At 43.8% G+C, this 26,664-nt stretch overlaps 2 protein-coding genes across 3 annotated transcripts in view; one reads left to right on the top strand and one right to left on the bottom strand.

The window, feature by feature from the left end:
- Positions 1-4,884: 4,884 nt before the first annotated feature.
- LOC133109730 (protein slit-like) lies at positions 4,885-6,553 on the bottom strand. The gene is made up of 2 exons (XM_061219262.1): positions 6,480-6,553; positions 4,885-6,212 (listed from the first exon to the last, which is right to left on the bottom strand). Coding segments are annotated over exons 1-2 (1,239 nt in total). The 5' UTR covers positions 6,482-6,553; the 3' UTR covers positions 4,885-4,975.
- A 13,545-nt stretch (positions 6,554-20,098) lies between these two features.
- The window catches only part of LOC133121203 (kinase D-interacting substrate of 220 kDa B-like), an 85,722-nt gene continuing 79,156 nt past the window's right edge, over positions 20,099-26,664 (top strand). For both annotated transcript variants that reach the window (XM_061230503.1, XM_061230438.1), the window contains exons 1-2: positions 20,099-20,250; positions 25,232-25,365. In XM_061230503.1, the coding sequence (XP_061086487.1) occupies positions 25,234-25,365 (132 nt within the window). In that variant the 5' untranslated portion in view covers positions 20,099-20,250; positions 25,232-25,233. The remainder of the gene's footprint in view (positions 20,251-25,231; positions 25,366-26,664) is intronic.

The following is a 26,664-nucleotide window of genomic DNA, read 5'->3' as shown; positions in this document are numbered from 1 at the left end:
TCTCTGGACCTGAAATATTTGGCTGTAGCAGAAGGCAGTTTGTTTGCCGAAGGGCTAGAAAGCGGTACAAGAATGAGTGTCTGCAGGCAACAGTGAAGCATGATGGAGGTTCCTTACAAGTTTGGGGCTGCATTCCTGCAAATGGAGTTTGGGATTTGGTCAGAATTAATGGTCTCCTCAATGCTGAGAAGTACAGGCAGATACTTATCCATCATGCAATACCATCAGGGAGGCATCTGATTGGTCCCAAATGTATTCTGCAGCAGGAAACGACCCCAAACATACAGCCAATGTCATTAAGAAATATCTTCGGAGGGAAGAAGAACAAGGAGCCCTGGAAGTGATGGAATGGCTCCCACAGAGCCCTGATCTCAACATCAGCGAGTCTGCCTGGGATTACATGAAGAGACAGAAGCATTTGAGGCTGCCCTACCTGCCCTACCTGCCGAGTTCCTTCAAAAACTTGTGCAAGTATACCTAGAAGAATTGATGCTGTTTTGCAGGCAAAGGGTGGTCACACCAAAATTTGATTTGATTTAGATTTCATTCACTTGTTCTGTTCATGCATTTTGTTAATTGATAAAAATAAACTATTAATATTTCTATTTTTGAAAGCATTCTTATTTTACAGCATTTTTTTCACACCTGCCTCAAACTTTTGCACTGTACTGTACATGCTAACTTTTTTATTTCGCCTACATTTTCTCTACAATTCTTAACAGCCTAGCATCCCTTTCTTCCTCTCTTCTTTCCCTCTTTGCAGTCTTCTCTGACTCTCTCCAGGAAACTTTCCTGGTCTTGGCACTCGCTGTCCCTCTTCCTCACCCTCTCCCTCTCTATCTTCCTCTACCTCACTTGACTTGTGAGTCAGAAGTGGTTTTCTCTCTGTTGGCCCAGAAACTGGCCCCAATATGTTGTGGTGTTGTTGAGGGTTTGTGGCCAAGAACCTCGTGCATGAGTGGGAACCACAGCTGTGTCCTCACCACTCTTTGTGCCCTGAGTATTTCTTAGGAAAGGACAATCTGAAAAATTAATACAGAATTTGTGAATTACATATTTGTATTACAATGACAGTACTTCAAATATCTTCTCATTCTTAAAATGTTTAACAAACCTTGTACATTCTCTTTAAATTCTCAAATCTTCTGGCACCTTTCGTGGGGTCTGTCACTCTCAATGAAAATAAATAAATAAAATATGCGAATTATCTGATCATCATGGATAATCATCCAATTGCTTGTACAGAGACTAGGGGTGATTGAAAAACTAAAGGAACCAGTTACATGAGCTGAAAGGCCATTTGTACATTAAAAACGGAACATGATTTGATTGCAGGACCTTTTGTATGTTTTTTTTTAAAGATATTTTTTTAGGCCTTTTTCAGCTTTATTGGACAGTATATAGAGACAGGAAGAATGGGGGCAAGAGAGAGGGAAAGACATGCAACAAATTGTCAGACGGTCGGATTCGAACCGTTGACGTCGCGGCTCGCAATGAGCATGCGGTCAGTGCTCTACAGGCTGCGCCACCGAGACACCCCACCTTTTGTATGTTTAATAAAGAAAATTATTAAGCATACGGTTATTACCTGTATTTATTGTATGCAGAATTTTTTCTTTCTTTTTTTATAAAGGGTGCCAGTAATTCTATAGCTGACTGTATAGTTGATAAAAAAAACCCCAAAAAACATTGTTTTCTAAATGTTTTACTCTTGTGCTCAAATTACACTGGCAGAGTCAATTCTGAGGATGTTCTGTAAATAGTTGGCTTGCTCTCTTGTTCCTCAGCTGTGCCAGTTCTAGCCTAGTTTTTGCCTGACATTTTATTTTTCTGCAATTTAAAATTTCCCAACAATTAGAAAAACTACAGAAATGACAGACAATTCTTTGTAAAGGTGAAAGTCAGAAGTAACTATACAAATTGTTGGGACTGATCAAACAGCCAATGAAACCCTGCCCACTTCTGGATAAAGCCACACCCACTTACGAGTGTGGACACAGATATTATAGTTGGTTGATACAGATACAGGTAATACAGTACTCGCTATGAGAAAGGCGGTAATATGAATATTTAACATAAATATTTCAGTGGAAGTATTTTTATTTTGTGAATAATGAATGGAGCCCAATGGGGAAATGTATAGATATCAGTAGACGGCGCTATTATTTCCAGTGCTGGGGCTGAAAAGCTGGCCTCTTGGCAACTCGTGACGAAAAGGCACCAAAATATTTATTTGTGCTGATCTGGGCACAGACCACTTAGTTAAACAATGGTAAAAAATAATAATAATAATAAAATAATGCAATTAAAGACTGCAATAACCAGAGTGACAGACTGACTAATAAATAGTTTGACGGAGTTTGTGACTCTCCTACTTTGCATCATTTTACATTTCCGAGGTGTGCAAACACAAATGCTTCCCCAGGAATTGTTTTAGCTCCTGTGGTGAATAGTTCTGCCTGCTGGAAAAGGGGCTTAAGGGGCTTAAGTGACATTGAAAGAGAGTTCATTGTCCCTTGTCAACTCCTCCCTGTCTTCCGGCTGTTTTCCGGCATCCTCCAAGAGGGCCCACATCACTCCGCTGCTAAAAAAGCCTACTCTGGATCCCTCCATCATCCAGAACTACCGCCCGGTATCTCTTCTTCCTTTCCTCTCTAAAACTATAGAACGAGCCGCTTCTACTCAACTTTCTTCTTTCTTTTCTAACAACAACCTGCTAGACCCCCATCAGTCTGGCTTCAGATCGGGCCACTCGACAGAGACTGCGCTCCTCTCCGTCAGTGAGTCACTCCATGCCGCACGAGCAGCCTCCCTCTCCTCTGTCCTCATTCTTCTAGATCTCTCTGCTGCCTTCGACACTGTGGATCACTCCATCCTCCTGTCTGCCCTGTCAGCAACGGGCATCTGTGGCACAGCCCTGGACTGGATTGAGTCCTACCTCTCTTGTCGCTCCTTCCAGGTTGCCTGGGCTGGTTCGGTATCAACACCTCGGCCCCTCGCCACAGGAGTTCCCCAGGGCTCAGTCCTAGGCCCGCTTCTTTTTTCTCTTTACACTCGCTCCCTTGGCCCTGTGATCACTGCACATGGGCTATCCTACCACTGCTACGCGGACCCAACTCTTCGTCTCGTTCCCGCCGTCTGATACGCAGGTTTCAGCCCGTATCTCTGCTTGCCTGAGGGACATCCAGAGCTGGATGGACAACCACCATCTAAAGCTCAACCCAGGCAAGACTGAAATGATATTCATCCCTGCTAAAACCTCTCCCCATCTGGATCTCTCCATTTCCCTCGGGGATACCACACTCACGCCGTCACCCAGTGCAAGGAACCTCGGCGTGGTGATGGACAGCAGACTGTCCCTCTCCGAGAACATTGTGGCGGTGACCCGGTCATGCAGGTTCTTCTTATACAACATACGGAGAATCCGCCCCTCTCTCACCCCCTACTCGACCCAGCTCCTGGTCCAAGCGATGGTTCTGTCCCGCCTGGACTACAGCAATTCCCTCTTGGCTGGCCTCCCAGCGTCTGCCATCAGACCCCTCCAACTCATCCAGAATGCAGCAGCTCGTCTGGTCTTCAACCTTCCCAAATACTCACACGTCACCCCCCTGCTTACTTCCCTCCACTGGCTGCCTGTCATGGCTCGCATCAAATTCAAAACATTGGTGCTAGCCTTCCAAGCAGTTAAAGGGTCTTCCCCAGCTTATCTACAAAAAATCATCAGACCCTACACCCCTGCCAGACCTCTTCGTTCAGCCTCCACAGGCCGCTTGGCATCTCCCCCTCTCCGAACCTCCACATCACGCTCACGACTACTGTCTGTTCTGGCTCCACGGGGGTGGAACGAACTCCCCGTTGAGGTCAGAACTGTAGAATCTCTCCCCACCTTCAAGTGCAAGCTGAAGACACACCTCTTCAAGCAGCACCTCTCCCCATCCCTCCCTACCTCCCTGTGAACCTTAATTGTTGTCTCTGTGACTTGCTTTGTGTATCGGTATTTTTAGTTGGCTAGGTAAGCAGTGTTTGGATAGTTAACTTTGGTCACTTTTGCTCTGTTTCTTTGTTTCTTTGTTCTCAAAAAAAAAAAAAAAAAAAAGGGCCCTCGTCCTTATCTTTGTTGTACAGGTAGCAGTTGAAATTGTACTTCCCTCTAGGGTCTTTCAGCAAACTTATCCCTGGTTATGGGTATGCACTTTGTTGTACGTCGCTCTGGATAAGAGCATCTGCCAAATGCCAATAATGTAATGTAATGTAATTGTTGGGGCTTCGACGACAGGCGCTTCAGTCAGACTGCTCAGCTGGCTAGTGTTTCAATAGGAACAGTGACTAAAGTGACATTTCGATGGGAAAAACCATAGGGTTTCATAGGGAAATTGGTGTCAAATGCACACATTCATAACCATGATACTCCATTAGGGTGAGAAGGAAAAACTGAAAAGCAACTCTTCAGGTGACTGAGACTGTCAATGCAGGATGTGATCTCACTCACATCATCATCAAAACACCAAATGAGGGTCTATCCTTTGGAAGAATAGTGTTCCATCCCTCCAGTAGAGTTCCAGGGGTAGAATCTATGTCAAGGTGCATTAAAGCTGATCTGTCGGCTCGTGGTGGCCCAGCACCTTAATAAGGCACTTTGTGTTGGTTTTTCCTCTGTTTCACCGTCTGTAGGTTTCCCGCAGGAAATTCAGCTCATTCAACTTTTTTCTCCATTTTCATCAGGGATGCCAATAATTCTTCACCTGACAGTGCATGCAAATTTTATTACTCAGGAAACATTTTTAATTGATACACATGGATTATTCTAAATGTTTATTTGTTTTTCAAAATGTCTATCATGCACACCAGCCTATTAAAATAAGACATAAAACAAACAAATAGATGTGATTTTTTTAAAGCTATTTATTTTGTAGTACAGGTATTTTGTAGTATCCTACAAGAAATAGTAGTGATTATGATTAAATTGTCTAATATTTCAATTATCACAGTTTAGTGGCTTGTCAACAGAAAGGGTACTATTCACACAGATTGGGTTATTGGTTAGTAGTACATTATTTAACTTTGTATTGTTACTCACTGTATTCAAATCAAAGTTCACAATGAGATTATTTGACAGATCCAATGTCTCTAAAGACTCTAATTGGCTGACAGTGACTTCAGAGGGCCATTGTTGTATTCTAGAACAGCAGATGGTTAACTCCAAAACATTCTGTAGACCAGCCAGCATGGGCATTTCAGAGAATAAATTTTTGTCCATATGCAGGTACTGCAAGCTACTGCTATTTTGAAAGAATTGTTTTGGTAGCTGGGCAATGGCATTACCTGACAAGTCAAGCACTCTGAGTTTGTGTAAACCGTTTAAAAGTTTATCATTCAGAACTGATAGAAAGTTTTGAGAGAGTGTAACTTTTTCAAGTAATGGAAAACTTTCTAACGGAAAAGGTGGCAAGGTTGTAATTCTGTTATTAGACAAATATAGATATTTCAGACTGCTTAAACCTCTCAGAACAGGAAATAAAGACCCAGTCAGTTTGTTGTTGCTGAGGATCAAATCTTTCAGATTGTCTTTTTTGGCCAAGAGGTTTTTAGGCAGGTATGTCAGGTTATTATTGGATAAATCCAAAATCCGAAGCTGTGATATTGTGTAAAATACCATTGTTGGTAGGCTGGACAGTTTGTTGCCAGATAAAATCAAAGTGTCTAAACTGTAGAGGCCTTCAAATGTATTATTCTGAAGTTCTATGGAATTGCATGAGAGGTCAAGGTAGGTAAGACTGCGTAGATTCCTGATGATGTAATTTTGGAGGCTTTTCAGTTGATTGTTGGCCAAGTTTAGCCAAACCAGCTTTGTGGTGACCTGGAAAATATTTGTAGGAATTGTTTGAATATTATTTTCTGAGAAATCCAGAGACAGTAGATGGCTAACATAATCCAGTGTGTCATTCTCAGGTATGATATTATTCTTTGATAAATCAAGAAACGTCAAGCTGGTTAAGCTCCGAAAAGCTATTGAAGGGATAATAGTTAGCTGGTTATCTGATAAAAATAATGTCTCTGTTTGCAGGAAAATATCTTGAGGAACAGAGGTAAGACCAACATTGCGACAATCCGTAATTGATGCATAGCAGTCACAAGGCGAGGGGCACTTCTTTGCAGGCAATCCTCCATTGATGAAGGTGAGAAACACAATTGTGGAGACGATATGAAGTGTCCTAAATGCGAAAAATGGTAGATGTTATTAATGGCCAACACATGCTTTAAACAGACAAATGATGACACAAAATAGACCAAGTACTTTCTGTTCTGAACACCAGTGATTTATCATTATTAACCTCTAACACATTGTATCTAATTTATGTATGTCAAAAAAAAAAGGCACTTAATACTTCTGTCACGCACAGCAGAGTGCTGTATTCTGTGGACATTTTAGCAGGCAGACACTCGTCAGTAAGAAACGTCGACATGGTGTTTGTACTCACATGTTCAAAGCTGTTTTTCTGTCTGCAAAGGTTTAAATGAAACAACTCTTTTTTCCTGCAGGGACAGTTTACACTTGTGTTGCAATCAGTGGTATTACAACATATTTTGGGAACAACTCTCACTCTATGTACTTAAAGCAAACTTGTGTAACGCTAAACAAACATGAATTGCTTTTAGTACAACATAAAGCTCAATGGTGTATAATCTCCTTGAATGATTAGTCTACAGTCAGAAAAACATACACCCAGTAAGCGGGTCAGTGATGTTTTAAAAAATGTGATTACAAGTTATTGGTCACATTATTTCAAGTGTTCATTTAGCATTTTCATTCATGCCCCACAAGAAATAAAAGGAAATTAGGACATATTCATCAATGTCACCCCTTCAAAATGTCATTCAGCAACATATTTTCTTTTTCCGAATAAAATCTATTTCCTAATAATGTCATATAATAACTCAGTGACACTGTCAATGTCACACTGCTTAAAAATACTTATTGAGAAAACATATATTACGTATGAAATATTTAGCATTTTAAGTTTCATAAGTGTTGTGGCAAAGCAATTAAATGTTTTATATGTTTTTTTGTGCTTTACAAAGTTTTCTGTAATGATCTTGCTAAATTACATTTTTACACGTTAGTGTTAAACAAATCACTGAATTATGTCTATAATGGGTCAGATGTGAATAACATAATTTGGCAATGACAATATTTTAACACATTTTTATAAAACATATGAGAGTAACTGCTTGGGGATACAGAAATTGAGGCGTCACGTCTTTGACCCAAGCACTTTCAACTTTAGTACTATCCAACTTTGTACCCCCCATAAAGTAATCCTGCCTTATATTTTTATTTCCCACGTGTAGAACTTTACATTTAGTTATTGAATTTCATTTGCCAGGTTTCTGCCCACTTCTGTATTATGTTTAAGTCTTCCTGGATTACTTTAGTAGAGTCCATACTTTTAGCTAAACCTCCTAGTTTTGTATCATCTGCTTCTTTGGGCAGAAGTGGCTCGGGGCTAGGAGATAGGTAGTCTTCAGGCAGAAGTGGCACGGGGGCCAGAAACAGGTCCTGGGGCAGAAGTGCATGTAGTTGTAGTACATGTCTGTAGGGACTACAACTTCCACATTCCCACAGGAAAATTCCGCGACGTCCACCACGAATGACGTCTAACTTGGTTCAGCCAATCCCGTAATGGCGGGAGCAATAAACGGTCCCGTATAAGAGCAAGACACGTTCTTGGGATCTCTCTTCTGCTTCTTCTGCCTCTTCTGCTTCTTCTCTTGGACGCACCCTTTTTGGGCATTCGCTTCAGCTCATCTGCTCCGAGACTCGGACAGAGGCTGGATGCTGCACAGCGCACTACCAGGCCTACGGACACACCCAGTTACCTCGCGGTAACTTCGTGGCCTATAGCGAGTGGAAACTGGTGTACGCGGAACGCTACATCAGTTTACTCCTGCAAAGCTCACCATCGAACAACAGCAACGAACTTTTCCACCCGGAAAAAGGACAAGCGAACATCCTTCCAGCAACCGAGTGGACCAGACGACAGCGCGCGGCTAAGACGCCCCAGCCTGCGCATCTCTCCAGGACACGCATTCACAGCACCATCGCGGCTCCTATAAGGACAGCACGTCTTTTGGATCCAATGCGTATGGACTCAGTGAGAGAACAAACATTCAGGCATAGCCAGTGTTTAGTTTAGTCTTAACTGTTTTTGTGGATCTGTGTTTCAATATTTACCATCCTACTACTGTAATGTGTTTGGTTAGCTACATATATATGTACGTGAATTGATTCGCCGTCTTTTGCGCATATATAGAGTAAAACTACTCAAGTAGTCCCATCCCACAGCTAACTCTAACTCATTACCACACCCAGAACTCTAGCTTACTCAAGCTAGCTACTCCCACTTTTACCTTTCCTTTGTTCAAGCGACACGCGCACTTGCGCGTGCCACACACACGCACACACACATACCCAACTAAATTTCCTTACTAATTCCCGTTAGTTTATCTGTTATGTGTTTGTATGTTTGTTTAATAAATATATTTTATTAAACCCCGGTGTCCGTTTTGGAATTGCATAGACATGAGAGCCGAGTTAAAGCAGTCTTTCGAAGAACTTCCAACCTTCAGGTTATCGGTATGTTTAATCATTAATATTGGTTATTTTAATTATTAATTAAAATACTAAATTTGTGGTTAGATATTTCTGATAATAGTAATTTTATGAGACTGATTACTTTTTGCAGTTATACTGCTACACAACGTTTAACTGGCGCCCCGGTTTCGTAGAGAGTGAAATCCCTGCGTTATTTGGCGGCCCGTGCGAGGACCCTACATAATTTGGAGTCCCGTGCGAGGACCCCTACATATTTTGGCGCCCCGTGTGAGGAAGACTAGCTTTGGCTCAAATTTCATGTCTTGTGACTTCATAACGAATTCCCCTTCCTAATTTGGAGCTCTGCGTGAGAAAGACGAGCTTTGGCTCATGTCACGTGACTCCAGAACGAATTCTCGGCATTCTTTCTCAGCTAAATTGCCACCAGTGCAATTTTTTGAAAATACCGCTAGATGTCAACCTTGTACCATTTTTGAAAGCCTGCATGAGCCGCTTTCTCAATATACTGCCCCCTCGTGTAACATTGTGGCATTACATTCGTAATCTTACACGGTAGTTTGTTGATTGGCATTTACCTTCCGGTATAATACGTATTATCAATAATAGTATTATTAGCCGCACTGTATTATTAATTATAATTACTTTGTCAAAGTAATTTTAATAATTAATTGAATTTTACATTTAAATCCAAATTTAATTGTAATTTCAACCAATCACATTCTGGTATTTAGGATTAATGTGATCAGCATCACAGTTCCTATTTTACGGTCTGAATATCCGCCATATGTTCGGTCATTTTGCTGTTGTTGCATTGCAGTACCGCTAGTGCAACTCGAGTCCCTGTGTGATGCTATAGCTACCTTGTACTATAGTTAGAGAATATTCAAAGAGCGTTTTAAATTCTTTATCCTTCATCACAACTTGTATGTTGGATTGTGATTTTGGTGAACAATTCATTGCCAACTTTTAGGAGCTCAAGGCCCTTGTGAAATAGTTAACTTCAAGAGTACCCTCTTAAGTTACTGATTCAGCTTTTAGCTTTATTTGGCGTGCGATATGGAACCCATATCTATTGATGAGTACCTTTCCTTTTTAGCCCAAGGTTTAGCACCTGGCTACGTAGCTTTCCTGAATCAGATGAACCTCACTGATTGTAGGAAAGAAATGTTCTCCTTAATCAACGAGAAAGGTCACTCCCCCACCCAGTCAAAAGACCCAATTCTAAGTTGTCTGGTCTTGAATTTTGCCAGACAGATTAGTCTTGCTCCTCAGAGCAACAAAAACTTAGAATCAGAGATGGCATACCTCAAAGGACAACACACCAGTGTTTTACTTGAGCTTCAAACTGTTGGCAAGAAAGCAGTACAATACTTGCGTGATCTGCATTCAGCCGAATAAGATCTTTGTTCCTACAGAGAGGAATTATTTCAGTTGAAGAGTGGATGCCACAAGCTACCACATCCACTCTCTTCTGTAAGCCTGCTTTCTCAGGCTTGCCCAACTCCAGCTTCTCCTGCTTCCTCCTTACACCACAAGGTGGGGGAAGGGGGGTCACAAATTGATTCGGGTTTGTCAGATCTTGGTTCCACAGCTTGCTCTGATGGAGACTCGTCAGTCTCCTCATATTGCAGTGCTGTTGACCACCCATGCAATGGTTTGCCCACCTCTTCCCTGGAGAGGGAAAGGGGGGACTCCATCCCAACGGTGGTCCATCTCCGCAAGGGAGAAACAGTCAGGCAAGTACAGGACTGCACCTTCCATGCCCACCCCTCTCGTGAGGAGGTCAGGGAACCCTCCCGTGGACACGGTAGAGGAGATCTAACGTTATTAATTGGGCACACAAAAAGCAACGCTAATCCCGCTAGCTTTCCCTTTATAACTGAGAGGATAGGTGACAGCTCTGTACAGTACACTGACAGCGACAATTCATCTTCTGCCAACCATTGTGAGAATGACAGTTTTGTAGCTCCACCCTCTAAACCAAACCGAGGACGTCGAGCTCCGCATGAAATGCATTCACATTCAAATGTGATTTCAGGCTCTCCTTCTCCAAACAGGCAGACTAGTGCAACTTCACATGGTCTTCGCTTTGAGGAGCTAGAGGCCATGGCGAAGTATGTCCACACATTTGACCCCAAGGACTCTGAATTTAACATTCAGAGTTACTTGAGAGAAGTTGACTACTGTCTCTCGGATCTGCCCAGGGCAACCGATCGAGAAAAGGTACGACTTGTATGGAAAACCTCTACCAGAGAGATCCATACATTTATGGAACAACTTCCACCACAGGTTCGTTCCAGCTATCCCAAGGTTTGTGAAGCGTTGGTAGCTGAGTACCTGCCACGGTTTGATCAGGCCACAGCCATGATCAAATCTGTGGAGGTTAAACATAGCCGTACAGAACGACCAAAAGACTTTTACCAACGACTTAAACATGCTTTTTTCCAGGGCAGAAACGGACCAGGCTTAGATGAAGATCAAGCCTTCAAATCCCTTTTTGTGCACAACCTGCACCCCTGTGTCCGAACTCATGTTTCACTGTTTTCAAGGGGCCAACACTCAGCCCTTGAATTAAGAAATGAAGCCCAAATGGTCTGGGACACTTTAAGGATTGTGCCCAGGAACGAGGTATTGGAAACAGCTAAGCACGTTGTTCCAACCAAGCCCGCCGGCACTTCCCAAGTTGCCCCATTAAAGTCTAATGGCTCAAAACAACGGCATGTGAGTAAGTTCCCGGTTAAGAGCCACCGTGGTCGCTTCTCACACTCTGATTCCAGCCGGAATTGGAGAGAAGACCGACCCGGTAGGCCCAAGCCTCAGAGTCACCAGCATGACTCTGATAGGGAAGATACCTTGTCTGAAGAGAGCTTCTTCAGTTCCTCTGAGGACAACTAAAGCCTCTAATCTTTGTTCAGTAGTGTGTATGCCTTGAGTAACCACTCCAAAGAGCTATCTGGTCTTGTTCAACCTCCATCAAAAGACGTTGAATAAGACTGATCTATAGCCGTGGTCTCCTCACAGGCAGACTCCCAGCTGAAGCTTTGACCACTTTCTTTTGCACACCTTTCCTACCAAAGGGGGGTGGCAAAATAAACTGGTAGTTTATAGCAGCCACTTAGATTTGCATGTAGCAGCAGCAAACGCAGATCGTAAGTAGGTACTGTAGAGTTAAATCCGACACCTGTTATAACTCGTAAATGTTCATTGCTTTCTACACCTACTGAACCATCGTAAGGTATTGCATGTAGAAACTACAGTGTAATCTTTACAAGTATATTGCCACACCCCAGTGTGCCTTACTCCACCTCTTCCCCAAGCAAGACAAGACCACTTGTGAGCTTACCACATCATTTAGAAATGAGAACACCTCTCCATTTCCTTCCTGATGACACAGCCATAAGGTTAAGCTTGGATACAGAAAGCTGCCCTAATTTGAAAATGCCCCCACATATTTCAGATGACAACCCTCGTCAGCAACCTGACTGTAGGGACTAGAACAATTGGTCAGTCTCAACAAGACTTCCAAAAAGGCTACAGCCTCTCCATCCTAGACCCCTACATCATCTGAGCATTTTCATGGCTGGGTCATTCCTGTTGGTGCTCCACCTTCTGGACACCTGAACTAACAAAACGACTAACCCTTTCACCAAGGTTTCTCATGTTTTGTGACAATGTATTCACTGTTCGACCTTAGTGTTTCACATTGTTTGTATCATGTGTTTTAGACCAGTTTAGTTAATTGTGGATAAATGCCTGGATGTTTGTCAGTCAATTGTGAACTGTGTTACCGACCCAATGTACTTGACCTGTGGACTGTGAACTGACTTTTATGCTCTTAAGGAACACTGGCTTCAGCCGCATCCTAAGACCACAGGGGGGATGTAGGGACTACAACTTCCACATTCCCACAGGAAAATTCTGCGACATCCACCACGAATGACGTCTAACTTGGTTCAGCCAATCCCGTAATGGCGGGAGCAATAAACGGTCCCGTATAAGAGCAAGACACGTTCTTGGGATCTCTCTTCTGCTTCTTCTGCCTCTTCTGTTTCTTCTCTTGGACGCCCTCTTTTTGGGCATTCGCTTCAGCTCACCTGCTCCGAGACTCGGACAGAGGCTGAATGCTGCACAGCGCACTACCAGGCCTACGGACACACCCAGTTACCTCGCGGTAACTTCGTGGCCTATAGCGAGTGGAAACTGGTGTACGCGGAACGCTACATCAGTTTACTCCTGCAAAGCTCACCATCGAACAACAGCAACAAACTTTTCCACCCGGAAAAAGGACAAGCGAACATCCTTCCAGCAACCGAGTGGACCAGACGACAGCGCGCGGCTAAGACGCCCCAGCCTGCGCATCTCTCCAGGACACGCATTCACAGCACCATCGCGGCTCCTATAAGGACAGCACGTCTTTTGGATCCAATGCGTATGGACTCAGTAAGAGAACAAACATTCAGGCATAGCCAGTGTTTAGTTTAGTCTTAACTGTTTTTGTGGATCTGTGTTTCAATATTTACCATCCTACTACTGTAATGTGTTTGGTTAGCTACATATATATGTACGTGAATTGATTCGCCGTCTTTTGCGCATATATAGAGTAAAACTACTCAAGTAGTCCCATCCCACAGCTAACTCTTAACTCATTACCACACCCAGAACTCTAGCTTACTCAAGCTAGCTACTCCCACTTTTACCTTTCCTTTGTTCAAGCGACACGCGCACTTGCGCGCGCCACACACACGCACACACACATACCCAACTAAATTTCCTTACTAATTCCCGTTAGTTTATCTGTTATGTGTTTGTATGTTTGTTTAATAAATATATTTTATTAAACCCCGGTGTCCGTTTTGGAATTTGGAATTAAAATACTAAATTTGTGGTTAGATATTTCTGATAATAGTAATTTTATGAGACTGATTACTTTTTGCAGTTATACTGCTACACAACGTTTAACTGGCGCCCCGGTTTCGTAGAGAGTAAAATCCCTGCGTTATTTGGCGGCCCGTGCAAGGACCCTACATAATTTGGAGTCCCGTGCGAGGACCCCTACATGTCCAAGGAGATGGAGTCCGCTGGTTCCATTGCGGGTTAGTTCGTTCTGTTAGGGATGTGGGCCAGAGGATCCAAGCGCAGACTCAGGGGTTATGAGAAAAATGGTGGGTTTAATAAAGGCAGCTGAGGGGGCAGACAGCGTAATTCCAAAAACAGGCAAAGTTAAAAAACCAGATGGTCAGTCCAAACGGGGCAGAGGTACAGAAATTGTGATCCAGAAAGAGAGAGTCCACAGATGGGCAGCCTGTAGCCTAGTGGTTAAGGTAAATGACTGGGACCAGCAAGGTTGGTTGTTTGATCCCCGGTGTAGCCACAATAAGATCTGTTGGGCCCTTGAGCAAGGCCCTTAACCCTGCATTGCTCCAGGGGAGGATTGTCTCCTGCTTAGTCTAATCAACTGTACGTCACTCTGGATAAGAGCATCTGCCAAAATGCCATTAATGTAATGTAAATAAACAGACAACAGAGGCTAGACCGGAACAGACCAGCGAACAACCTTACACAGGGGAGAACATAACTGACAAACTAGCAACCAAAGAACAAAACAGGCAGGTATAAATAGACTAACAAATGAAGTAAACCATTAACAGGTGTGGGTGCTGGGGAAGAGATGATACAACGAGAAACAGCTGGGACAAGACAGGGAGGAAATTGCTCCAAGAGAGATGAGAGAAGCCAACTAATGACGTTGTAGACTGCTAATGGAAATTTAATTCCAGTTTCATTTCATTTCATTCCGAATATTGGTCAGTAAATTCTCAGAACTGTACGGTGGTTTCGTGTTTCATTTGCCGGTCCTGCCTCGGGAGATCTCCCAGCAGTGGGAATTCGTTTGTATTTTCCACAGTAATTACTTGTTCTTTGCACAACCACCACCAGGTGGCATATGTTTGTGCACGAATCCACAGTGATCTGACGTACTTACAGGTTCCGACATTAGGGGGGCAGCAGTGCCTTTTTTCATTTGTTTATATTTATACAGAACTCAGATAAAAATGTAAGATTAATTTAGGAGGATAACATATACCGTACACATAGTCTATATAAACCACTTGGTGAAATCACACTCACAATTAGCTCAGCTGTTGTAAGCGAGCCATCTTTGTTTCAAGAGCATTTAGAAAGGAACATATTTTTTCAGAACAAGACCTTTTAATGATAACGTCATGGGTGCCCCCAATTTAGCCAATAAACTGTATTTGTCCTCTCGTTTCATACATAAATGCAATGTAGGCGATTCCAATTGGCTGCGACGGACCAACACTTTCGAAAATTAAAAAATCATCTGTGCCAAACTGGGTGAAGATGTGGCTTGTGAAAAATGTAAAACTTTTTCAGAAAATCCAATATGGCGGAAATTGACGTCAATGAACTCGGCTTAATCTTAGGAATCCAACGGTAGGCCTCTTCGTTTTCAAAAATATGGCATATGGATCAAAATGTCATTGCGTAAGTGTACCTTGTAGGAGTATGGGAACAAAAAGGTGCAAAGGAGGCTTTTTGTGGATGGAGAAAATAAACGTGTTGTTTATTGCACTCTCATTCAAAACTCACAACTCACGCACACTCTCTCGCAACACTTCCTGAACATGATTACCGCTAAGGAACATGGGTAATGTAGTTGCATAGTAACGTTAACAAGGGCTAGATCGCAGTGAAGTCTAAACCACTGAAACACACTCTCCTGCTAGTGAGTGGCCACTACACACGTCCCCCCAGAGTTCACAAGCACTGGCCCCAAAAAACGACCTGGGACCCTAACGACCCGTCCGAAACGACTCCGGGGCTCCCCAGCAGGCACAGGGGGGCGGGGCAGGAGAGGAACAGCAGGCAAATGACGAACTGGTACCCGAGGGCAGGGCGAGGGGTCCGCAGGAGCCAGGCTCGGCGACGGGGACGACCTACCAGGGGGCGGACCGCAACGAGGAGGCTGGCCCACCACAACGGGGCGGTCCAAGTCCAGGTGACCAGGTTTGAGGCGGTCCACCGAGATGCGTTCAGCCCCACCACCCACATCAATGACAAAGCTTTTGTCGGCAGGCTCCAGAACCCGGTACGGTCCATCATAGGGCGGTCACAGCGGGCCCCGATGGGCGTCATGACGGACAAACACATACTCCGACGCCTGCAGATCAGGCGGGACACGCACCTGGGGAACTCCATGGTATGCAGTAGGGACTGGCAGCAAAGACTTGGCCCTGTCCAGTAGAGCGCCCCGCTGCTCTGGTGCTGACCAAGGGACTGTAGTGCAGGGAAGGAAATCCCCCGGGACTCGGAGAGGCTGGCCGTAAACCAGCTCGGCAGAGGATGAGAGAAGGTCCAAGCATCACCCAAGGGAGTCTGTCGACCCAGCCATCGTCCTGGAGGCTAGCCTTAAGGGCCGCCTCCATAGACCGGTGAAAGTGTTCACATAGGCCGTTGGCTTGCGGGTGATAAACCGTAGTGCGGTGGAGAGAGACCCCCAACTGCTGGGTGATGGAAGTCCATAGCTCAGAAGTGAACTGGGCCCCCCGATCAGAGGAAAGGTCGGAGGGGACCCCGAAACGGGCGACCCAGGTGCCGACGAAGGCACGAGCTACCTCAGCAGCAGTAGTTGTGGACAGCGGAACGGCCTCCGGCCACCGGGTCGTTCGATCCACCAGGAGGTGAGTGTAGCCCCTGGAGGAGGGCAGGGGGCCCACCAGATCCACATTGACGTGGTCGAAATGCCGTTCAGGTACGGTGAACTGCTCCAGCGGGGCCTTAACGTGATGATGGACCTTGGCCCGCTGGCATGCCACACAGGTCCTCGCCAAACTCCCCACGTCCGACTTCATCCCGTGCCAGACGAACCTCACTGCCATGAGGCGCTGCGACGGTTTCCTGCCCGGATGCAACAGGCCACGCACGGCATCGAAAATCAGTCTTCGCCACGCCTGCGGAACCACTGGGCGCGGTTGCGCCATGGAAACATCACAAAGCAGCGTTGTGCCACCATCGTCGAAGGGGACATCTGCCAACTTGAGGCCAGAAACCGCCGTCCTGTATGCTTGGATGCCAGGGTCCGAGGCTTGATCTGCAGCCATGCGAGTGTAGTCGATGCCAAGGTGGACTGTTCCGATGGCGGCACGAGAGAGGCAGTCAGCCACGGGGTTGTCTTTACCAGCCACATCATTTCATTTTCATTTTAGTCATTTGGCAGATGCTTTTAATCCAAAGCAACTTACAAGTGCATAGGTTCTACCATAAGTCAAAGCATCACATCCAGAACTAGCAAAATACACATGAAATGCTGTTCTAAACATAGTTGTCATCATAAGTGCATTTTTTTTTTTTTTTTTTGGGGGGGGGCGGGGGTTAGACAAGGATAGGGATATCAGAAAGGAGGGGCAGGGGAAATCAGGAGGGAGGACTAAGGTAGAGTTTGAAAAGGTGGGTTTTGAGTCTGCGTCGAAATAGGGGGAGGGATTCTGCTGTTCTGACAGTGGTAGGCAAGTCATTCCACCACTGAGGAACCAGAACGGAAAACAGGCGTGAACGTGCAGCTCGACCGCCAGGTGCACGTAGAGAGGGGACCATAAGGCGACCAGAGCTGGCAGACCGGAGTGATCTAGCTGGGGAGTAGGGAGTGATCAGGGATTGTATGTACACATGTCGAATATCCGTGGTGAATTCCGAAATGAAAGCCAGATTGTGCTGCTGCCTGGCAGACCAAGGCTCCGACACCTTGGCCATAGCAAAAACGAGCGGTTTGTGGTCCACAAAAACGGTGAACGGGCGAGCCTCGAGCAGGAAACGGAAATGCCTGACCGCTAAGTACAGGCCGAGCAGCTCACGGTAGAAAGTGCTGTATTTTCGCTCACTGGGACGGAGCTGTCGGCTGAAAAATGCCAGGGGCTGCCAGACCCCCTCGACCAGCTGCTCAAAAACGGCACCGACGGCATAGTCTGAGGCATCAGTCGTCAAGGCCACGGAAGCACCAGGCACAGGGTGAGCCAGCATAGTTGCGCCGGCGAGGGCTGCCTTGGTATCAGCGAACGCCTTTAGCATGTCATCAGACCAGGCGATGGTATGTTTGGGGGTCTTCGCCTTGAGGGCCTCGTGCAGGGGGCGCATCAGATGAGCAGCCTGGGGGACAAAGCGGTGGTAAAAATTTACCATCCCCAGGAACTCCTGTAGAGCCTTGACTGTGGTAGGGCGTGCGAGCTGTTGGACGGCCTCTCCTTTGGACGGCAGTGGGATCGCCCCGGTGGGGGTGATGTGGTGGCCAAGGAAGTCCATGGAAGGCAGCCCAAACTGGCACTTTGCTGGATTGATGATCAAGCCATGCCCATGGAGACGATCGAAGAGGAGACGGAGGTGTGATAGGTGCTCTGGCTGGGATTTGCTTGGCCAGAACAAAATCCCAGGTGAAACGCTGGTCAGCAAAACACAACGTCACAGTGCGGGTACCAAAAGTAGGGATAGCGCTGCCATTGGCAGCCTCGAGGGCGGGGCCTTGTTTCGCCTGACGTAAGTCCACAACTGATGCAGGAAGCACGCTCACCTGGGCGCCTGTATCGCACAGAAACCTGCGACCGGAGAGGGAGTCGGTGACGTACAGCAAGCCTGCAGGATGGCCGACACTCACAGCTGCAAGCGAGTGCCGGCCAGTGCGTTTCCCGACACACTGAAGTTGCTTGGAGGCAGGCATTTCTTGGCTTTGGTACCGAATTTGGCGTGGTAAAAACACAACCCTGATGTCTTCACCCGGCGGGCCACAGCAGTGGCGGAGACGGAGAGAGGTTGGGGCACGCATTCATCGACGGCGGCGGTGGTGATGGTGGTGGGCGTCGCTGCAAAACATTTCTTCCCGGCCGAGAAAAATGTATCCGCCTCCCTGGCCAACTGGCGATAGTCAGTCTTGACAGAATTGGTCACGGCTAAACGAACGTGGCCAGGGAGCTGTTGCAGGAAAAGCTCCTTAAAAAGGAAACATGGCTGGTGGTCACCGAGCAGAGCCAGCATGTGGTCCATTAGTTCAGAGGGCTTGGAGCTGGGGGGAACAAAAAGGTGCAAAGGAGGCTTTTTGTGGACGGAGAAAATAAACGTGTTGTTTATTGCACTCTCTCATTCAAAACTCACAACTCACGCACACTCTCTCGCAACACTTCCTGAACGTGATTACCGCTAAGGAACATGGGTAATGTAGTTGCATAGTAACGTTAACAAGGGCTACATCGCAGTGAAGTCTAAACCACTGAAACACACTGTCCTGCTAGTGAGTGGCCACTACAACCTCAAACTTTGACTCGTTGGTGGCGCTAGAGTGCTCGAGGTGGATACATGAATCTTAGTGAAAATAATCATGGGACCCCCAATCAGTGTGCCAAATTTAAAAACTTCTTACCATACGGTTCTAGGGGATGCCATGGACACCCTAGTCAGAATAAAAATATGATTATGATGATGATGAATAAACCCCAAATATCAAATCATTATAAATAATCGCATAAGGGAATAATATGTAGCCTATTTACTTGGACTAAATGGCAATGAACGGTCAAATTAACAGTCATATCTTGCCGGTAGGGTATTCTTGGATCATTTTGATCGCTGCGAGTAATATTGCGAAATGACAAGGCTGTCAAATATTTCACGATAGCAGACCGTCTTGTCCTGGATGATCCCTTACTGTATAGAAAACTACTTATCACGATAAAGTGCACATGTGGACAGTGCATGGGACACATAGCCTGTGTCAGACTATTAATGCATTTATTGAAATGCATTTATTTTCTCAAAACCAGCAAAGCACTCCAAAAAAGTGAAAGAAGAAAGGCCTAACCAATAACCTCTGGCTACAATGATACAGAGCCAAACCGATAAAATAATTAAGAGGCATCGCACTGTTTCTTAGTTTAGGAAGTAGGCTACCTTACATGGGCCTAATGAACTCCTTTATCTTTACTCTAGATAAGATAGTATTTATGGCACAGGCTTGTAACCAAATGGGTATCATTCCCACAAATGGATAATGATCAGTCACACCAAGATAGACCGTGGCTACTCTACCAAGAACTGGAACACCCAAATATATATTTAATATTAAATTATAAACACTCTTCAAAGTCAAACCCAGTTCCAGCGAACATTTACGGCGAATTACGATTTAAGGAATTAAAGAAAGGAAAACAGTAGCCTAGCTATCTATAATATTAATAACGCAGCAACGCAATATTTATCAGATATGCATGCCTACTTTAATAGGCTCGTCAAATCTCTGTGAATTGGAATTATGGAACATTTCAATCCAAGCAGTCTAAAGCTCATTTAAATGGGAATGAACTAAACAAAATAATAATATACCCTGTCAATGTGCATGCACAGGCAATGCAAAAACATGACATATCAAATTATAAGGACGGACTGTTTCCTACGTCACATATTTGGCAAGCTGAAGTAGGCGGAGGGCAATGAAACAGCCATCGTTTGCGTTCAAAATGGCAGTTTTCAAAGTGACAGAATGGTCACAAAATAGTGGAAATAAAAGGATATGCTAACACAACAGCTGGCAAATCTTTTTTAAGGCTTCTGGAGTTTATTTATTATATGAAAAGGTAGGTAGTAACGATCAACGGATTCTCTTACTTTGGCTACTGTATAAAGTGTTTGCTCACCTGAGTTACCTAGCCAACTAACTTTACGTTATAGCCTACCCACGATACACTACACGATGTTTTGCTGTTGTAGACAATTTGTAATCCGAAATCATTTCAGTTTTTCTATACCAGTGATATAGAAAAAGTCAGTTGTCATGTGATGGTAGGCTACTGTAAGTTACGACTCGTAAGAAATAGGCTATAGCTAATGAAACACAGGAGGTATGGGGTTTTGATATCAACGAATCAGCATTTAGCCTACATACTTTACAACGAGTTAGTTAGATGTTGTACCATTTGTCAATTGAACGTTATATGGATTAGAATATATGTTTACTGGAACTTTCTATTTAACAATTAACGTTAGCAAACCAGCCAGTCACATCTCGAGTCGAGAGGCAACACGACTTCATTTCCGTGTAGTGTTTTTAATGTTTGCCTCATCTTATGGTTCGGTGTTGCCGTTGCAATATCGACTATGCTAACAACTGCTATTCAGTTGTAGCCTAAGTTACCTCGCTGACGAAAAAATCGCTTTTGCTCTTGCTAAGGTTTCGCACATGTGAAGCTAACGAGCTAGGTAGACGTATCAAACTTAAGTTAACATAAAAAGTTGTAAGAATGTTTGCTGGCTAATTTCCCGTGTCCAAAATAGCTGACTAGATGTTCTTACTTGCTAACGTCGCAGATTTATTTAAAATGCAATGCATTGCCTTTCCAATGCACATTGGGGAGCAATGAAATTAAGCCAGGTTCTTGTCAGATGACTGTCAAAACTGCTGCTAACTTTGGTGAATATAGTCGATATTAGACTACGCGCAACAAGTAGGCTAGTAGGTTATGTGGTAGATACTGATGTAGTATCTGCACTGCATCTCGTGATCTATCAAGCTATTACCTATCTGCGATTGTTGTTTTTAAATTAGCCGATGTCAATCAAAGGTTAGATCCTTTACTGTAGTTTAAGGTGTGTAACAGTTAAGTGTAGGCTATTGTAGTACGCTACATTTAACATTTTATTTTTTACAGATGTGTAAATAGTTGGTTTCTACATTTTTGATAGTCTATGGTTTCTACACGTTGGCTACAGCCCGTTACCACCAAGCTGATTATAAATGCCACGTTGTTGGATGTAGCTAACTCAGTATCGGGACTGCTCGCGCATCAGGACGTGACCTAAGATGTTATGACAAACACACACCATGGACATTAATCCTCATCAGATTCACACCTACATGACCGTCCAGAAAAAAACAGACGTTTATATTTGGAAAGTCTTAAATTGTATGGGACCAACTTTATTTCTTTGGATAGCCTATGGATGATACTTGCGGATGTATGCAACACTTATGCATTTGAAAAAAGCATTATATTAAGCATATTTGTCAAGAAATAAAAAGCCAATATGAGTTAAAGACTCGATAATTTCGTAGTTCTTGATACAGGAACTAGAGGGTTAGAATTATCTACGATAAGATTAAACTGACGATGATTTTCTCAATTTACATCAAAACGTTACGGCCAATATCTATCAATTATCACTTAGTAGCGTAATAATAATAACAATAATAAGAAATAATAATAACACATTGTGTGAGTATTGTTCACTGCTGATCAGTCAGGGAAAAGCATGCATTTTGGGCAAAACAAAGGGCGTGCACTTTTATTTTGGCATGTTTTTGTTCGTTGGAGAGGTTGGGCGTAGTGCGAGCATCTCATGCATAATAGATATCAGTCGTGGATGTGCAGCTGTGAGGTGGGGATGTGCAGCTGATACCGCGTTGTAGACAATTGTGCTCTACACTCACCAGACGGTATAAAAAAATACGGTGAAAGTAAGTAGCTGTTTTCCTATATTTCCCTGTTAAATTTTCAGCGCTAATGGTGTGTCTTTGTGTGAGGTTAATTACGATGACAGTGCACTAAATCCCCACTCGTTACCTCTTAACCTATTTGACAACTTTCGAAATTTGCATTTACTTTTTTTGTAGGCCTGAAACCTCCTCAAGTCACCTGTCTCTGGATATTTTTATTGATTTCAATCGGTTTTAATATAATGTCCACGCTGTTTTGCTTCATACTAGGCTACTTTGTTTATTGCTGCTGAGAGAGAGAGATGGAGAGATGGATGGATGGATGTGTTATGTATAGGTTTGGTCCTCCTGTCTCCTACCTATCCGACAGACAGTGACGGATTATTTTCTCCCCGGAAATGACTAGAAGTGTTGCCTTTTTTTTTGTGTTTTTTTTGTTGTTGCCTTTTTCTGAATTTATTTCTCATCTGCTTTTTTGATTCAAAGAAACAGACTCAAGGCTACAGTGCATGCTTAATCGTGAAACTGTAGGCTACAGTTACAGAGCAGCTCGCAGCTCACAAAATGTTTATTTTTAATTGTTCTATTATGACATTAGGGAATAAAGTATGACTTTTCATACCACTGCCTTGTTTATGTTTACATTTGGTAAATGGTAAATGGTTAGCATTTATATAGCGCCTTTATCCAAAGCGCTGTACAATTGATGCTTCTCATTCACCCATTCATACCCACACTCACACACCAGCGGTGCTGTGCAAGGCACCATTTGAATTCAGTATATTTTAGGAAAGTATTTTGTATGATATCATATTGTTTTTTTATTACTTATTATGATGTTATTATTGATTGATTGATTATGCAATTTGTTTTGTCATGTTAAATGTGTCGATTGGTCTAAATTGATTTTAGATTAATCCTATTGTTGAATTCAGTTGATTGAATTCTGACTGAAAACTGTCCTAAAAACTGTGCTATTTTAACATTATAGTGATTATTAATATTCTGCAAAGTGCCATATTTTGGACTGCTGATGAAAAGGAATGGTCAAGATTAAATGATTTTAGTGTCAACAGCATCAAACATTTTGCAGTGACAATAGGACTGGTAGATTGGAACTTAAATAGATGTTAGAAGGTTAAGGCAGGAGGTAAAATGAAAGGAGACTATGACAACAATTGTGTGCACTGATTAAGAGTGATGCTATGAAGTCGCTACGTTGTACTGATGAACCGCAAAGCAATTGAATCTGAAGTTTTGGATTTTTGATAAAGGGTTGAATTTGTATCAACAATCCCTGAAAACTAGTGAGTGCCACATACATAAGGTTTAAATAACACCTTATTGTCAATTTTCTGATCTTAGTAGGTTCCAGCTTTTTAATCTGCTGTTGTTTGTCTTCTCATGTTGATTCCACTTGGTAGTCATTCTTGTGTGGTGAATTTCTAAGACTACAGAAATAAACCTTTTCATGATCACATGCATTGCACGTTATGATCACGGCACTGGGATCGTCCCCAGTTATTTATGAAGATGAAGAAAAATACCTTTTTTTTGTTAACACTTTACCCACTTGCAATTCCGAATGAGTTTCTTGACTCCCATTGAGGTCCAATATACCAGCCTCATCTATGACAATAACATAAGTCAATGGTTAAAAACTGAATTACGGCCTCCCAGGATATTTTGTGTGTCTGACAATACCGCTTTTGTTAAGACAGTCAATGTAAACAGTATTGAATGAGACTTGGGGTACTACGGCTTTAAGACCTCCCTTACAGCTGGCAAACAGCCACTGACATGCTTTTAGTGAAGTCTGGATTCCCTTTAATTATATTTACTGTAAACTGACACTGATTATGAACGTACTGTTTCTTTAAGAAACTGATGCCCAACCAGCTTGTGTTAGACATGCAGCACTGCACAGGACATTCTGCCAGTGCAGAAGAGGAGTGGTTTTTGATGTAGGCCTTTACGTGTGATAAGTTTTCTTCTGCAAACAGATCAAAAACGGGCTCCCCTGGTGTAAAATCCACCTATGACCAGCTTCAAATTACCAGCTACCATCTGTTTCAAAACAGCTTGAGCTGGTCAAACCATGTCTCGTATGAAGCGGATCTGAACTGGTCCACCAGCTACCAGCTGTTTCAGGAGATTGAGCTGTTTTTTTCAGCCAGGCCTCCCTCCCCAATTCTTTGGCTGTGCCTAGCTTAAATATACAGCGCAGCCTGCCTCATGCCAACCTCATTGTTTTATCTGTAATGTTAAGGTGTCTGGGAGATTTCAGTGCGTCACAGTTGTTTTCATACGAGACATCGGCTGAGGCTGATAGCCGGGTTGAGTCTGTTTATGAGTGATCTCAGAAACGGCCGTGAGTGCAGGAGTCACAAGGCTGACCACACTCAGCAAATGGGACACGTGTGCACCGTGGCCACTTTATGGGCGCGGTTGTGTTTGTGGTGAGCGCCATTGTTCTGAAATGATGCTCTGATCTGGAACACTACTGCCATGCCGAGGTAAAGATGACCGCATCTGTCCATAGCCTGTAATCGGAAGTGCAACGTCAAAGAGAGGGGTGGGGGTCTGATTTAAACTCAGATAATGGGCTGTGCCGGGTGGGTGAGCGCCGAATCCCCTGGATCCAATTAAATAAACGATGCTACAGCACAAAAAACAGGCCTGCTTACAACTGAGCCGTAGTTTCAGCCTTGTCGTTATCAGTGATTGCCCTCATTTGCGATGGCTCTGAACCATAGACTATATTTCTGAACAGACTACCAAGATCTGTCTCTGTTTATCATCACTTATCTGTTTGAGTTTTAAACAAAGTTGCTTTGTTTTCTAGAGACTTTTGAGACTAGGAATAGCAGTTTCATTTTAAGAGGCTTTGACATTCAGAAGCCGGACTTTTCAAAATGTGGCCCATTGTCACCTGCCTTGTTAGGAAGCAGAAACAGGAGCTTCCTGACATGCCTGAATGTCCTTGTTTTTCTCCTTATAATGTGCTTGATAGATGCTACTGCAAATTGGCAGGAGCATTCCGATTGGTCTGAATGTACAGGGCAGAGTTTTCGTACTGGCAAGTTTTTAATGTGCTGTGCTGTGTTGTGTTGCCTGTCCTACAGCCATGGATACCACCACATCTCTAAAGATGTCCACTCTGGCCACCCAGAGCCTCTTCAGCGCGGTAGAGGAGGAAGACATGGCAGCCATCAGGGCTCACTTGGACAAGTTCAAGGAGGTGGACGGACGCAGTGAAGTGAGTCTCCAACAGACAGCTTTATGCATCGCTTGCATCAGTGCTCCCCAACACTGGTTCTGTAGATACACAGGGTTGTTGTCCAGCATGTTGCAAACTTCTTCTGTTAAATAAATGCATAAGTAGTTGAAAAAACCTCACCTAGTTTTTAAGGGTCTAATTCCTTGCTTTCATTGGGCAGTCCACAGTCTTTCCCAACCAAACTGGACAGGTATAGCCACTTTTGCGGTAGCCTACCTCTTAGTCTGGCATGTTACGCATTCTCCCTACTGTTATTGGGATTTAAACTAGCTACTGCTTGCTAAATGAGCCACATCCACACATTATATCTGCACTGAGACACCCTGTATCTGATCGAACAAAAACCTGAACTTTAAATGGTATCAGTAGTGATTTACTCGTTATGGCTTCATGAGTCAGGTAGGTATAATTCCAGGGCTGATCTTTTTAAGTAACTCAATGCCGTATAAAGTATCCAACTGGAGTGGCTGTTGTCTGGTGTTAACAACCATGGGTTCCTCTGAACAGTTGTCCCAAGGATTTCAGAATAAAAATGGTTAATTTCCACCAAGGAGGAGAAGGCGACAAAAACTCTCTCACTGTTTCAAACTACCCATTTCCACTGTCATTCAAAAATGGATGATAAATGGAACAGTTGAAGTCAAGGCAAGGTCTGGAAGACCAATAAATATTTCAGATAGAAAGGCCCGAGACCGGGTGAGAAATGCTCAAAAGAACCCACACATCACTGCAAAAGAACTGCAAGGTCTCACAGGTCTAGCTGTTCACAGGACAACAATACAACATACTTTAAACAACAAAGACCTACATGGCAGAGTTGCCAGAAAGAACAACCTCAACACAAAATTAAGGGTGTGAAGTAGACATTGAGAAGCCTGAGGCCTTTTGGAACAATGTGCTTTGCTCTGACAAAACCAAAGTTGAACTTTGTGGGCATCACCAAAGAAGGTACTGTATGTTCTAGAATTCTAGAAGCTAATGTTGAAAGGTCAGTCCAGAGAGGTTGGGTATTCCAGCAAGGTAATGACCCGAAGCATACCTATAAATCAACCATGAATTACCTAGACGGAAGCAAGAATTGAAACACTCTACAATTTACAAACTGTTACAGTTGTCCGAGGAGGAGTTACAAAGTACTAACTGACAGGGTTCCCAAACTTTTGCATAGGGCCTTTTTACTTTTTTTCTTATTTTGAAACTGTAAAAAATAAAAAGTAATCTTGCTTAAAAATGTGAATAAATGTGTCATGTTTAATGACCGTTTAGAGGTCAGGTTTG

The sequence above is a fragment of the Conger conger genome, chromosome 1 (genome assembly GCF_963514075.1).
Source record: "Conger conger chromosome 1, fConCon1.1, whole genome shotgun sequence".
NCBI lineage: Eukaryota > Metazoa > Chordata > Actinopteri > Anguilliformes > Congridae > Conger > Conger conger.
This window is presented reverse-complemented; position numbering and strand designations above follow the sequence as displayed.